The sequence below is a fragment of the Astyanax mexicanus genome, chromosome 23 (genome assembly GCF_023375975.1).
Source record: "Astyanax mexicanus isolate ESR-SI-001 chromosome 23, AstMex3_surface, whole genome shotgun sequence".
Taxonomy (NCBI): Eukaryota; Metazoa; Chordata; class Actinopteri; order Characiformes; family Acestrorhamphidae; genus Astyanax; species Astyanax mexicanus.
Window position 1 is genome coordinate 2,669,829 of NC_064430.1, and position 13,180 is coordinate 2,683,008.

At 39.4% G+C, this 13,180-nt stretch overlaps 1 protein-coding gene across 1 annotated transcript in view; it reads left to right on the top strand.

Annotated features, from left to right (window-relative positions):
• si:ch211-186j3.6 (neural-cadherin) overlaps positions 1-13,180 on the top strand; it is a 488,562-nt gene that overhangs the window by 352,181 nt on the left and 123,201 nt on the right. The window contains exon 22 of the mRNA XM_049470897.1: positions 3,186-3,463. Within this exon, the coding sequence (XP_049326854.1) occupies positions 3,186-3,463 (278 nt within the window). The remainder of the gene's footprint in view (positions 1-3,185; positions 3,464-13,180) is intronic.

Consider the following 13,180-nt stretch of genomic DNA (forward strand, 5'->3'; position numbering starts at 1 on the left):
ATGTGCAAACACCCCGGTTGCTGAGCATAATGTGGGAATTGGCCTGAGCAGCTTGTGCTAATACCCCGGTTGCCAAGTGTAGTATGGAAATCTGCATGAGCAGCTTGTGCCAACACCCCGGTTGCCAAGTGCAATATGGGATTTGGCCTGAGACACTTATGCTAATACCCCGGTTGCCAAGCGTAATATGGGTATCAGCCTGAGGCACAAAACCCTGAGTGCTGTGCATAGTATGGGAATTAGCTTGAGCCACGTGTGCCGACACCACGGTTGCTGAGTATAATATGAAAATCGGCCAGAGCCACTTATGTTTATACCCCGGTTATTGAGTATAATATGGAAATCAGCCAGAGCCACTTATGTTAATACCCCAGTTACTGAGTATAATGTGGGAATCAGCCTGAGCCACACGTGCAAACAAACAGTTTGCTGAGCATAATATGATAATCGGCCTGAGCTGCTTATGCCAAAACCCTGGTTGCCGAATATAATTTGGAAATTGGCCTGCAACACCCAAATACCGCGGTTGCCAAGTGTAGTATGGAAATCGGCCTGAGCCACATGTGCCAACACCCTGGTGGCTGGGTATGAACCACATTTGGCCCAATTCTGGGATTAATCTTTATTTCGACAATTTGTCAGTCATCTAGGCAATATGTCAGCAAGTCGCTGTCAACTTTGTTTTCAGTGGTGTCAATAAAAGAGGTACCTGAACTGCTATTGGCTGGATTGACTAAATATATCCTCATTACATTCACGCATATAAAGCTTTATACCATTTCAACGATCAACTTTTAAAGCCATAATATTGGCTCTTTAGCCATGAATAGCATTTCAATACAACAGAATGAACAATTGAACTTCAACAACAAGGACATCTTGGTGGGCGGAGATCTTAGAAAACCTTCTCTCCACAGCTTGGAGGGATTAAAATGCATGTTAATTTATCTATATAGATACATGTATACGTACCTATGTACATATACACACATGTACACATATCCACCTGTCTGCACATGCTTAAGTACTCATATATATATATATATATATATATATATATATATATATATATATATATATATATATATATATATATAAATACATACACATTAATACAATTTAACAGGCTATAATGTTAGTTCCAGGTATGTTATAAATGGTTTCCACCTTTTCTTAAATAAATCAGTGGTAAGGTTTAGCTTTATGCCAAATTTTATATTTATATTTTTGTCAATATTTGTAAATATACTACTATTTGCACTTCTAGATGATGCTCATTGCCATCAGTTGCAGTGTACTTGTTCTGAGCAGTGACAGTAGAGTCGGTTCTATCTCTCTATAGGCTGAAAATAGAATGAAGAGAAGGGAGGGTGTGTATATGGAGGGATGCTGGTTAGCTGACAGCAGTTCAGTCACTGTACGGCGAGCTGCTCGCACCGCGGCCGGTTCCTCTGCTGCTGCTGCTGCTGCTGAGTAAACGCTGTGGAGGCAGCGGCGTAGGTTATGCACTTGCTGTTTATGTGCTTGTGGTAAAGTATAGGTTAGGGGAGGCCCTGGAGTGGCCGGCGCGGCAGTGGATGAAACAGAGCGTGCTTATGAGTGTGTTTACGGCCACGTGAAGTATACACCAGAGAGGACTGTGATTTTCTGTTTATTTATTTATTTTCTACTGTTGTTTTGCACTCTGTATGCTAATGCTGCGTCGTCGAGCTTCTTTCAATTTCATTTCTTATTTCTCAGTCTTTCCAGGTGCCTGATCCCCAGACACTGTGGGCTTCAACAAGCATTTCACTCTCAAATATCTGCTTCATTGTTTAGCAGATGCACTCTTCTGCTCTCTCTCTCTCTCTCTCTATCCATCCATCCATCTATCTTGTCTCTGTCTGTCGCAAGTGAACACTCCAGTCTGCAGTATTTATCCACACACACACACACACATACTAACCACACCATAGCATGCCTGATCCACTTGTGCAACACCCCGGATGCTGAGTATAATATGAGAATTGGCCTGAGCATTACAATCTGCAGCATTTATACACACACACAATAACCGCACCACATTATGCCATGTCCTATCTTGCATATCAATATTAATAATTCATTTATTACTCAATAAAACTTTAACATTTGAGTTATTGCAGTATTTTATTCATAAAATGTTGTGATATCACCAGGAATATCATTATTTCAAAAGTACCCTAAAGAATTGTGAGATCGCCCACCCCTTCCACGCCAGACTCTTTCTTTAAATGTTATAGTTACCAATCCTCTAACACTGTTAACATGATAAATCTGGAAAATCTGTATTTTGTAATATCTGGGAAGTTTGGCCTAAACTTCCTTCGTTAATTCCCTCTTTTAGCAGAGCTTAGTGACATTAGCACTTTGTTTTTATCTATATACACATACTAACCACACCATAGCATGCCTTATTCACTTGTAGAACACCCCGGATGCTGAGTATAAAATGGTAATCATCCTGAGCTGTTTACGTGAACACCCTAGTTGCAGAGAATAATATAGGAGTTGGCCTTAGCCGCATGTGCCAACATCCTGGTTGCCAAGTATAAAATGGAGCAACTTTTGCCAACACCCCGGTTGCAGAGTATAATATGGGAATTGTCCTGAGACGCACGTGGTAACACTTTGGTTGCCAATTATTATATGTGAATTATAACTTTGAAAGTAGCATTTACATGTTTCTAAGGCTGAAAACTATAATGGAACTCTTGGACTTCTTCCTTTCCTGGGGGCAGTCCTGATGAGTGCCAGTTTAATCATCATCAATGTTTTTTTTTTTTTTTTTTTTTTTTTTTTTTTTATGGTCTTTGCAGTGACTGCACTTGAGAACTGTTTTTTTTTTTCTTTATTTAGTTGAGTAGTTCTTTCTTCTCATAATCTGGATTAGAACATTACTCAAATATTCACTATTCACTGTATACCTGTAACTCTACCTCTTCACTACTTTACTTTAACTGATGCTCTCAAACACTTTATTAAGAGATAAGAAATTCAAGTTTTGCTCAATTTAACTCTTGATGAGTTCAGCACAGCTGTTAACTGAAAGCCTGAATTCCAGGTGACTTCCTCATAAAGCTGACTGAGAAAATCCAGCAGAGAATGTAAAATTTACGTTAATGTATTCTAAAAGTTTCAGAATCTCTCTTTCTCTCTTTCTGCAGCTCCAGTCGTTCCTGCAGGTGAACGTAACACAGGTGCACGTGGATGAGTGTGCAGCTGCAGACTGCGGGGGAGGCGGCGGCTGCTCGACTCGGCTGAGTGTGAGTGACCGGCCCACCGTGGTGGACTCCGGCAGCATGGCCTTGGTGTCGGTGACCCTGGAAGCCGCCGCTGTGTGCAGCTGCTCCGCCCGGGAACACCTGCACCAGGGCTGCTCCACCTACCCCTGGAACCCCTGTCACAACGGAGGAGTGTGTGTGGACACCCAGAGCGGATACAGGTCAGACAGCAGTGTGTGTGTGTGTGTGTGTGTGTGTGGCATATAAGGTATAAATTGTAAGTAAAAGTTTCAGTGATAAAACTTTAGAAGTACAGTAACACATACATTATAGTGTGAATATCAGTTATGCCATTGGTTGTATCTGTCTAATAATTAGAGTGCCAATGATACCAGTAATTGGAGTACCAGTGATGCCAATAGTTGGAGTACCAGTAGTGCCAGTAGATGGAGTACCAGTGATACCAATAAGTGGAGTTCTAGTAATGCCAGTATTTGGAATATCAGTGATTCCAATAGTTGGAGTTCCAGTGATTCCAATAGTTGGAGTTCCAGTGATACCAATAGCTAGATTGTCTGTGTTGTCAACAGCTGTAGTATCTGTTACCAATAGTTGGAGTACCAGTGATGCAAATAGCTGAAGTACCTGTGATACCAATAGTTGAAGTAAAAGAGATGACAATTGCTGGAGTAACTGTAATACCAAAAGCTGGAGTACCAGTGATGCCAATAGCTGAAGTACCTATGTTACAAATAGGTGAAGTAGCAGTGATGCCAATAGGTGGAGTACCTGTGATCTCAATAACTGGAGTACCTGTGAGGTCAATAGTTGAATTAAATGTGATGCTAATAGCTAGAGTGCCTGTGATACCAATCGCTGGAGTACCAGTGATGCCTATAGCTGGAGTTCTAGTTATACCAATAGCTGGAGTACCAATGATGCCAATAGCTAGAGTAACCATGATGCCAATACTTGAAGTTTCAGTGATGCCAATAGCTGGAGTACCTGTAATACCAGTAGCTGAGGTAACAGTGATGCAAATAGCTACCAGTGATTGATATTACCATCCCACCTTAATTGCTGCTGAGGCAACACACCGGCTTCAGCATTGAAAGTAACATCTTTGGCTTTTAGAGTCAAATTGGAGATATAAGGCATCTGAATAGACTGTTTTCTCTTTCATACAGTAAAGAAAAAAAGCTTGACTCCCTTTAATTGTCATTGTATAATTCACACCCTGACTTTAGCTACACCTTTTCAAACATTGAGGCACTGGGGAGCAGTTGCCCCCCCTGCTCTCCATTGAGTCCACCAGTGTAATTTATTATTATATAAGTAAGTCATTGAGCTGTAGCCTGAAGCGGTGCTGTAAGGCCTGGAGACGGAGGCCATTGTTCTGCTGGACCTCTGCTCACACTCTGTCATCAGCCGGGCCTCAGGTTCCTCCACTATTTAAGGAAGCGGCTAAAGCGAACACGTTAGCATGGCATTAGCTCTCCAGTAAGTGTGATGAAACAGTCTGAAACGGAGTGCCAGCGTACTCCGGCACAAAGCCTGTTGCTTTTCTTTCCTCTTTTTCACCACATAAAAACACGTCTCTTTGAAGGCACCAAATAAATCAAGATCAAGTGAACTTTTCAGATGGGTCCTGGACGCAATTTGTGAGGCTAATCTGCTCGCCAGCGAGAGTTCCCACAGATATGAGGAGCGACGGAGCTTTTCTTCTGCTTGCTAGTCAATTATCCAGCCTTGGCACAACTATTGATTTTCCTCACATAATAACAATACAGCAGTACGGAGGGGAGAGGCGGGAGGGGGGCGGGGGCTGATAACACTCGATGATTGCTGGGAGCAGAAGGACGGGTTTTTATTTTTTCTGCAGGTCTGCAGGTGTAAAGCTTTAGTGGTCACTGAGTTTATTAACTAACTCTCGAAGGTCTCAAACAGGACCATAGACTGGTAGGCTGATATAACAGGTGGCCAATTGGGTGCTATAATATAACATACATATCATCGCTGTCCAATGAAAAAAACACTTATCGCCAAAACAGCAACTTTACAGGAGAGAGAGAAAAAAACCTTGTGAACTTTCAATGAAAGTCAATTTAAAAAAAGAGTTTATTTCAGGTCATTTTGAAGAATTCCTATTGGTCTGTTCATCAAGAAATTTTGGCACAGTGTAAGGGACAGTTTGTTCGACAAAAATGGAGATAAGTGTTTTTCATAGGACAGCAGCGATATACAGTAGAGCGATTAGTGATTAACATAATGATCTATTTCTACTGTGTATCATAGGTTTTCTCTCAGATTTTGAGGCTTGATTGTACTTAATGTCTTTGTGAAAATTTCTAAAAAACTGAGTAAAAGAAAATATTTTTTATCCAATCAGAACAGTAGGATCTAATAGTAATCTAACTAATAGTATCTATCTATCTATCTATCTATCTATCTATCTATCTATCTATCTATCTATCTATCTATCTATCTATCTATCTATCTATCTATCTATCTATCTATCTATCTATCTATCGATTGTTCTATTGATCAATCTATTCTATCGTTGTATCTATTGTTCTGTCGATCTATCGTTCTATTAATCGTTCTGTAGATAATTAGTTATATCTGTCGTTCATTCTATCAATCATTTTACCTTTCTTTCGATTGTCTATTCTATCGACTTATCAGTCTTTCGATTTATCGTTCTATCGTTCTATCATTCTATCATATATTCTATATATTATTTCGATTGATTGTGCTATTGATCTATCATTCTTTCGATCGCTCTATCGATCTATCATTTGTTTGATCTTTCTATCAATCTGTCGTTCTTTTGATCGTTCTTTCGATCGCTCCATCATTCGATCGTTATATTAATGTATATTAATGTATCGTTTTATCAATTGTTTTGACGATTTTTTCGATCTATAGATTGTTTTATCAATCTATCGTAGTATCGAGTTATCAATCTATTGATCATTCTATTGATCTATTGATTGATAATACACTATTTAATGCATATTGTTTAATGTTCATAGAAGATTAGATTTAATGTAGAAGGCGGGGTTTTGAAATGAGTGGAATGTGTTATTTATTGCAGTGTTTTAATTCTGCTTTTGCTGTATGTTGCACAGTTTGTTGCACAGTTTGTTGCACAGTTTGTTGCACAGTTTGATGCACAGTTTGATGCACAGTTTGATGCACAGTTTGATGCACAGTTTGTTGCACAGTTTGTTGCACAGTTTGTTGCACAGTTTGATGCACAGTTTGATGCACAGTTTGTTGCACAGTTTGTTGCACAGTTTGTTGCACAGTTTGATGCACAGTTTGTTGCACAGTTTGTTGCACAGTTTGATGCACAGTTTGATGCACAGTTTGTTGCACAGTTTGATGCACAGTTTGATGCACAGTTTGTTGCACAGTTTGTTGCACAGTTTGTTGCACAGTTTGATGCACAGTTTGTTGCACAGTTTGTTGCACAGTTTGATGCACAGTTTGATGCACAGTTTGATGCACAGTTTGTTGCACAGTTTGATGCACGGTTTGTTGCACAGTTTGATGCACAGTTTGATGCACAGTTTGATGCACGGTTTGATGCACGGTTTGTTGCACAGTTTGATGCACAGTTTGATGCACAGTTTGATGCACAGTTTGATGCACAGTTTGTTGCACAGTTTGATGCACAGTTTGCTGCACAGTTTGTTGCACAGTTTGTTGCACAGTTTGATGCACGGTTTGTTGCACGGTTTGATGCACAGTTTGATTCACGGTTTGATGCACAGTTTGTTGCACAGTTTGATGCACAGTTTGTTGCACAGTTTGTTGCACAGTTTGTTGCACGGTTTGATGCACGGTTTGTTGCACAGTTTGATTCACGGTTTGATGCACAGTTTGTTGCACAGTTTGATGCACAGTTTGTTGCACAGTTTGTTGCACAGTTTGATGCACAGTTTGATGCACAGTTTGTTGCACAGTTTGTTGCACAGTTTGTTGCACAGTTTGTTGCACGGTTTGTTGTCTATATTGTACTGTATTGTAACGTCTGTATAGAAGCAGGAACGAGTGTAAAGTTGTGCTGAGGACCGGCAGCAGATCGGCGCTCCTGGCTGATGTAATGTAATCGATCCCGTTCACTTATGAGGGAAGTATTGTGAGCGTTACTGAGGGGCTGTAATGGATCTGCAGTAAAGAGCTGCTGTGTGTGGCGTGTGGTAATAGTGTGAGATGGTTGCAGATGTAGTAAAAGGTTGGGAATTCTGCTCCCGGAGCGTCGTTAGATATGCAGAGTAACACATAATCAATACCCACCAGCATCTTCCAGGAGCCTAATTAAAATAAAATGGCATGCGTTTGATTTATGCGTGTTATACAGGAGAGAATGTAGCAGGGATTTAATGAACTCTATTTAATGAACACATTTAGTCATAGCTTTACTGTACACTACCTCTCAAACGTCAGAGGTTTAGACACACCTCTTCTCGTTCAGTGTGTTTTCTTTCTTTTTATGTTATTTTAGGTTGCAAATTTAATATAGAAGACTGTATTAAATCTATACAGGAACACATTTAAAACTATTCTTAAAAAAACAAGTGTTAAACTAACCAGAATAAGTGTTATACTTTAGATTCTTGTAAGTAGCACATTTATCTTTTATCTATTATTTAACTGTTTACTACGTAATTCAATATGTCTCCCTTAACTGTTTTCATATATTTAATATTAATTTAAAATGTAGAAAATACATTAAATAAAAAAAAAAAAAAAAAAAAAAACACTGAATGAGAAGGGTTGTCCAGCTTTTGATACTGAATCTTTACTTAACTAAGTTAAGTAAAACTAAGCTAAGTAAACTAAACTAATTATTTCAAAGAATTCCAGATTTCAACTAAGGCGTGGTACAGCAGCATTAGCATTACTGGCCAACTGCTAATAAACACCGCCCGACAGCGCTACACAATGTATGTGTTTGAGTAAAACAAATGTTATTTTATTTTATCATTCTAACTAGTCAAAAAGCATCAGACTTACAAATCGACAGAGCTACCTACTTAGCTAATTAGTGCCCATTCCACCAGCAGAGAAATTACCAATAAAACTTACAAATAGCATATTAGCTTTTCATTAAAACTTTGTCGTATGTGTATTTCTTTATCTACTCAGTTAACAAGTTGATGCGCAATTCATCAGTAGAGAACTCTCAAATAAGCTGAAATATGGCTAAAAGCTGGAGATAATTCTAATTAAAAAATGAGGGTTAATCCACCTTTTATATATTTCTAAACTTTTAAAACTGTATTATTGTTTCTAAATTAATTTGAACTTGATTTTTTTTGTTTTTTTTTTCTCTCATTTACGGACTATTTTTATTTAAGAATTCGTCAGGAATGTTGTCAGTAGTTTATAAAATAAAATAACGATGTCGGTTTTACTCAAACACATACTCAGTGTAGCGATGTCGGGCGGTGTTTATTAGCAGTTAGCCAGTAATGCTAATGCTGCTGCACCAAGCCTTTGTTGAAATCTGGAAATATAAGCTTACTGTAAATAAACGGAAGTGCTTTTCAGGAGAGAAATCTGTGTAGATTAACATCTAGCGCTCTTTTTTGAAGCTAATTGTAAAAAAAAAACATATATTTTTTAAATAATTAGTTTAGTTTACTTTGCTTAGCTTTGCTAAACTTAGTTACCCCACCACCCCCTAGCGATGAGACCTGCTGAATTAGAAGGAAAACATGGCGACTCCACTGTTCCTTACTAGTGTTACATAATGCGCCTTATACTCCGGTGCGCCTTATAGTGTGCGAAAATTACAGTACTTGGGCCGTACTTTACAAAGTAATTTGAGATTAAAAAAAAACTATTTCATATGTCTTAAGTAAATATATTTACATTAAGAAATTTCTCATTGCTGATGTTTAGTGCATAAATGTAGATATAATTAAATAAAAAGCTAGATAACAGCAAAAATTTGAGTAAATACACCCACAGTCACACTCATTTTTATCCCCTGATCTGAAAGGGATGGTAGCGTTACCCCCACGTCTCATCTGACTGATTACACAGCTGATCTCACCCTCAGCAAACGATGGATTTCACTGAAATGCCAATGAAATAAAGGTCTTTCTCCGTGTTCATCGGCAATCTGGGTCTGTTGTTAAACTCTGCGTCTTGCTCTTTTTCCCCCCATCTGTTCGTGTGGTCGTTTCTCAAAGATATGCAAAACGGCGTGTCGCCGAAGCCCATTCCAGCGTATGTCATCAGCTCTGCGTTTTAATCACCTCTAAAAATGGATAGAAGTTAATTCAGTCATCAGTAGTTTAATTAAAGTAGCGGGCAAAGCCGTGGATTCGGCGCTGCCGGACGTAGCGAGCGTGTAATGGGGCTCGCTGGCGGTGAGGTCCGCGGCTCTTTGTGTCGCTAACCCAGCGCTAATCCAAGCTTTCAGCCTTTCCTTCACGTACATTGGCTTGTTGGGGATGAATTTAAATTACTTTACTCGGAGCCCACACACACACTTACATACACACACACACACACTTACATACACACACACACACTTACATACACACACACACACACTTACATACACACACACACACTTACATACACATACACACAGTCTTAAGACCTTTCAGTACCAAGAATTGCTTAAACCCACACTGTAGGGCTGGAAAGTATTATTAATAATATCTTACACTCTGTTCAAGGCGCATTGTGATGCTCATTGCTATCTTGCACCCCACCAACATTTTCACTATTTTTACACCTTATGCTTGCATCATTTAAATAGCAATAAATAACGCTGCTTCTGAATACTAGAGGTGTGCCATAGCAAATCATACGCAATAATTTCGCCATCATTTTTTATTATTGTAACTTGATATTATACCCTGAAATACCGTTCCATATCACCCATTCCTAATCATCACATCAGGGTACTACTTATTTATTTATTCGTATTTATTTATTTATTTATTTATTTATTTTTTTACTGTTTTTAGAAAAAGAAAAAAAAAATCACACTGTTCTTATTTCCCATTATATATCCAATGTATTTAATTTTTCTTTAATGGAACACAGCTCCCGTCTCAGGGAGCTAGTAAATATCTTTTGCGGATTTCGAGCCACGTAAGCTGTACTTTTCCCACTGTTACAATAGCAAAGACACTCTGACACGCCCTAAATCAAGCTGAAAGCTCACCTATCGATTGCTAAAATAACATACTAGCATAGTGTGTTTGTGTGTTGTACCCGTGCAAAGGAAGGATACATCAGCTGCGTCCATCCAAACGATCTGAACCTCGGCTGTTTTCTCGATTGTATATAAAGAATCGTCCTATATGAAACAAACTATAATGACGTAGCTTTTGAAAAACACATCCCACCTAGGATGCAGTCTAGACGTTGGCACACAGCTCCAGTTTTTAGGGAGTTAGTACATACCTTTTTTCAGATTTTGAGCCACGTAAGGTGTACTTTTCCCGTCTTTACGATAGCAAATACACTCTGACGCCCTAAACGAAGCTGTGTGGTATGCAGTTGAAAGCTCACCTATCGATTGCTAAAATAATACGCTAGCATATTGTGTGTGTGTGTGTTGTGCTAGTGCAAAGGAAGGATACATCAGCTGCGTCCATCAAAACGCTCTGAACCTTAGCTGTGTTTCTCTTTTGTATATAAAGGATATTTCAGTTTGGAACAGCATTTAATGACGTAGAATCCGAGAAACACATCCCACCTAGGATACAGTCTAGACGTTGGAACACAGCTCCAGTTTTTAGGTAGTTAGTACATACCTTTTGCAGATTTCAAGCCACCTAAGCTGTACTTTTCCCACTGTTATGATAGTAAAGACACACTGACATACACCCTAAATCAAGCTGCGTGGTATGCAGTCGACAGGTGACCTATAGATTGCTATCATAACACACTAGCATAGTGCGTTTGTGTGTGTTGTACCAGTGCAAAGGAAGGATACATCAGCTGCGTCCATCAAAGCTCTCTGAACCTTAGCTGCTTTTATCGGTTGTATATAAAGGTTATTTCAGTTTGGAACAGCTTTTAATGACGTGGAATCCGAGAAACACATCCCACCTTGCAGTCTAGACGCTGGAACACAGCTCCAGTTTTTAGGGAGCTAGTAAATACCTTTTGTGGATTTTGACCCATGTAAAATATACTTTTCCCGGCTTTACGATAGCAAAGACACTCTGACGCCCTAAATGAAGCTGTGTGGTATGCAGTTGACAGCTCACCTATAGATTGATAGAATAACACACCAGATTTTTTTTTTTTTTATGTGTGTTATGCTAGTGCAAAGGAAGGATACATCAGCTGCATCAATCAAAACGCTGAACCTCTGAAGCTGCTTCTTTCGGTTGTATATAAAGGATATTTCAGTTTGGAACAGCTTTTAATGACGTACAATCTGAGAAACACATCCCACCTAGGATGCAGTCTAGATATTGGAACACAGCTCCAGTTTTTAGGGAGTTAGTACATACCTTTTCCAAATTTTAAGCCACGTAAGGTGTACTTTTCCTGCCGTTAGGATAGCAAAGACACTCTGACACGGCCTAAATCAAGCTGCGTGGTATGCAGTTGAAAGCTCACCTATCGATTGCTAACATAACACGCTAGCATAGTGTGCGTGTGTGTATTGTACCAGTGCAAAGGAAGGATACATCAGCTGCGTCCATCCAAACGCTCTGAACCTCGGCTGTTTTCTCGATTGTATATAAGGAATTGTCCTATATGAAACAAACTATAATGACGTAGCTTTTGAAAAAAACATCCCACCTTGGATGCAGTCTAGACGTTGGAACACAGCTCCAGTTTTTAGGGAGTTAGTACATACCTTTTTCAAATTTTGAGCCACGTAAGGTGTACTTTTCCCGTCTTTACGATAGCAAAGACACTCTGACACGCCCTAAATCAAGCTGCGTGGTATGCAGTTAACAGCTCACCTATAGATTGATAAATAGTGTATAGCCTGGTGTGTTTGTGTGTGTTGTACCAGTGCAAAGGAAGGATACATCAGCTGCGTCCATCCAAACGCTCTGAACCTCGGCTGTTTTCTCGGTTCTATATAAAGGATCTTTCTATATGGAACAACCTATAATGACGTAGCTTTTGAAAAACACATCCCACCTAGGATGCAGTCTAGATGTTGGAACACAGCTCCAGTTTTTTTTATTCTTTTTCAAATTTTGAGCCATGTAAGGTGTACTTTTCCCGTCTTTACGATAGCAAATACACTCTGACGCCCTAAATGAAGCTGTGTGGTATGCAGTTGAAAGCTCACCTATCGATTCCTATCATAACACACTAGCATAGTGTGTGTGTGTGTGTGTGTGTGTGTGTGTGTGTGTGTTGTGCTAGTGCAAAGGAAGGAAACATCAGCTGCGTCCATCCAAATGCTCTGAACCTTAGCTGTGTTTCTCTTTTGTATATAAAGGACATTTCAGTTTGGAACAGCTTTTAATGACGTAAAATCCGAGAAACACATCCCACCTAGGATGCAGTCTAGACGCTGGAACACAGCTCCAGTCTCAGGGAAATGTAGTTTAACTGCAGTAGCAGTGATTTGTAATGTCGCGAGTCATGATTAAATGCTGAAAGTAGGTAAGTGACAGTCGCAGTTGTTAGAGTTTGGCTCTTTGAGCTTGTTTGTGCAGACCTGTGACAGCACATGCAGAAATCGCATGATTTGCTCATTAAATCCGCTATCAGTGATTTGTAGTGCCACTACAGTTTACATCAAACTCACGGCACACGCCCTCTCGAGCCGTACGTCTTCTCCTGCTGTTATTCTCTAAATGCAAATTCTGGACCTCATTATGCACCAGAGTACAGGTACAGAGGATGTGTTTGACTCTACTGTTTATGAACCTGAGAAATATTTTATAAAAAGGCTTAAAATTATTCTTTAACATTCATGG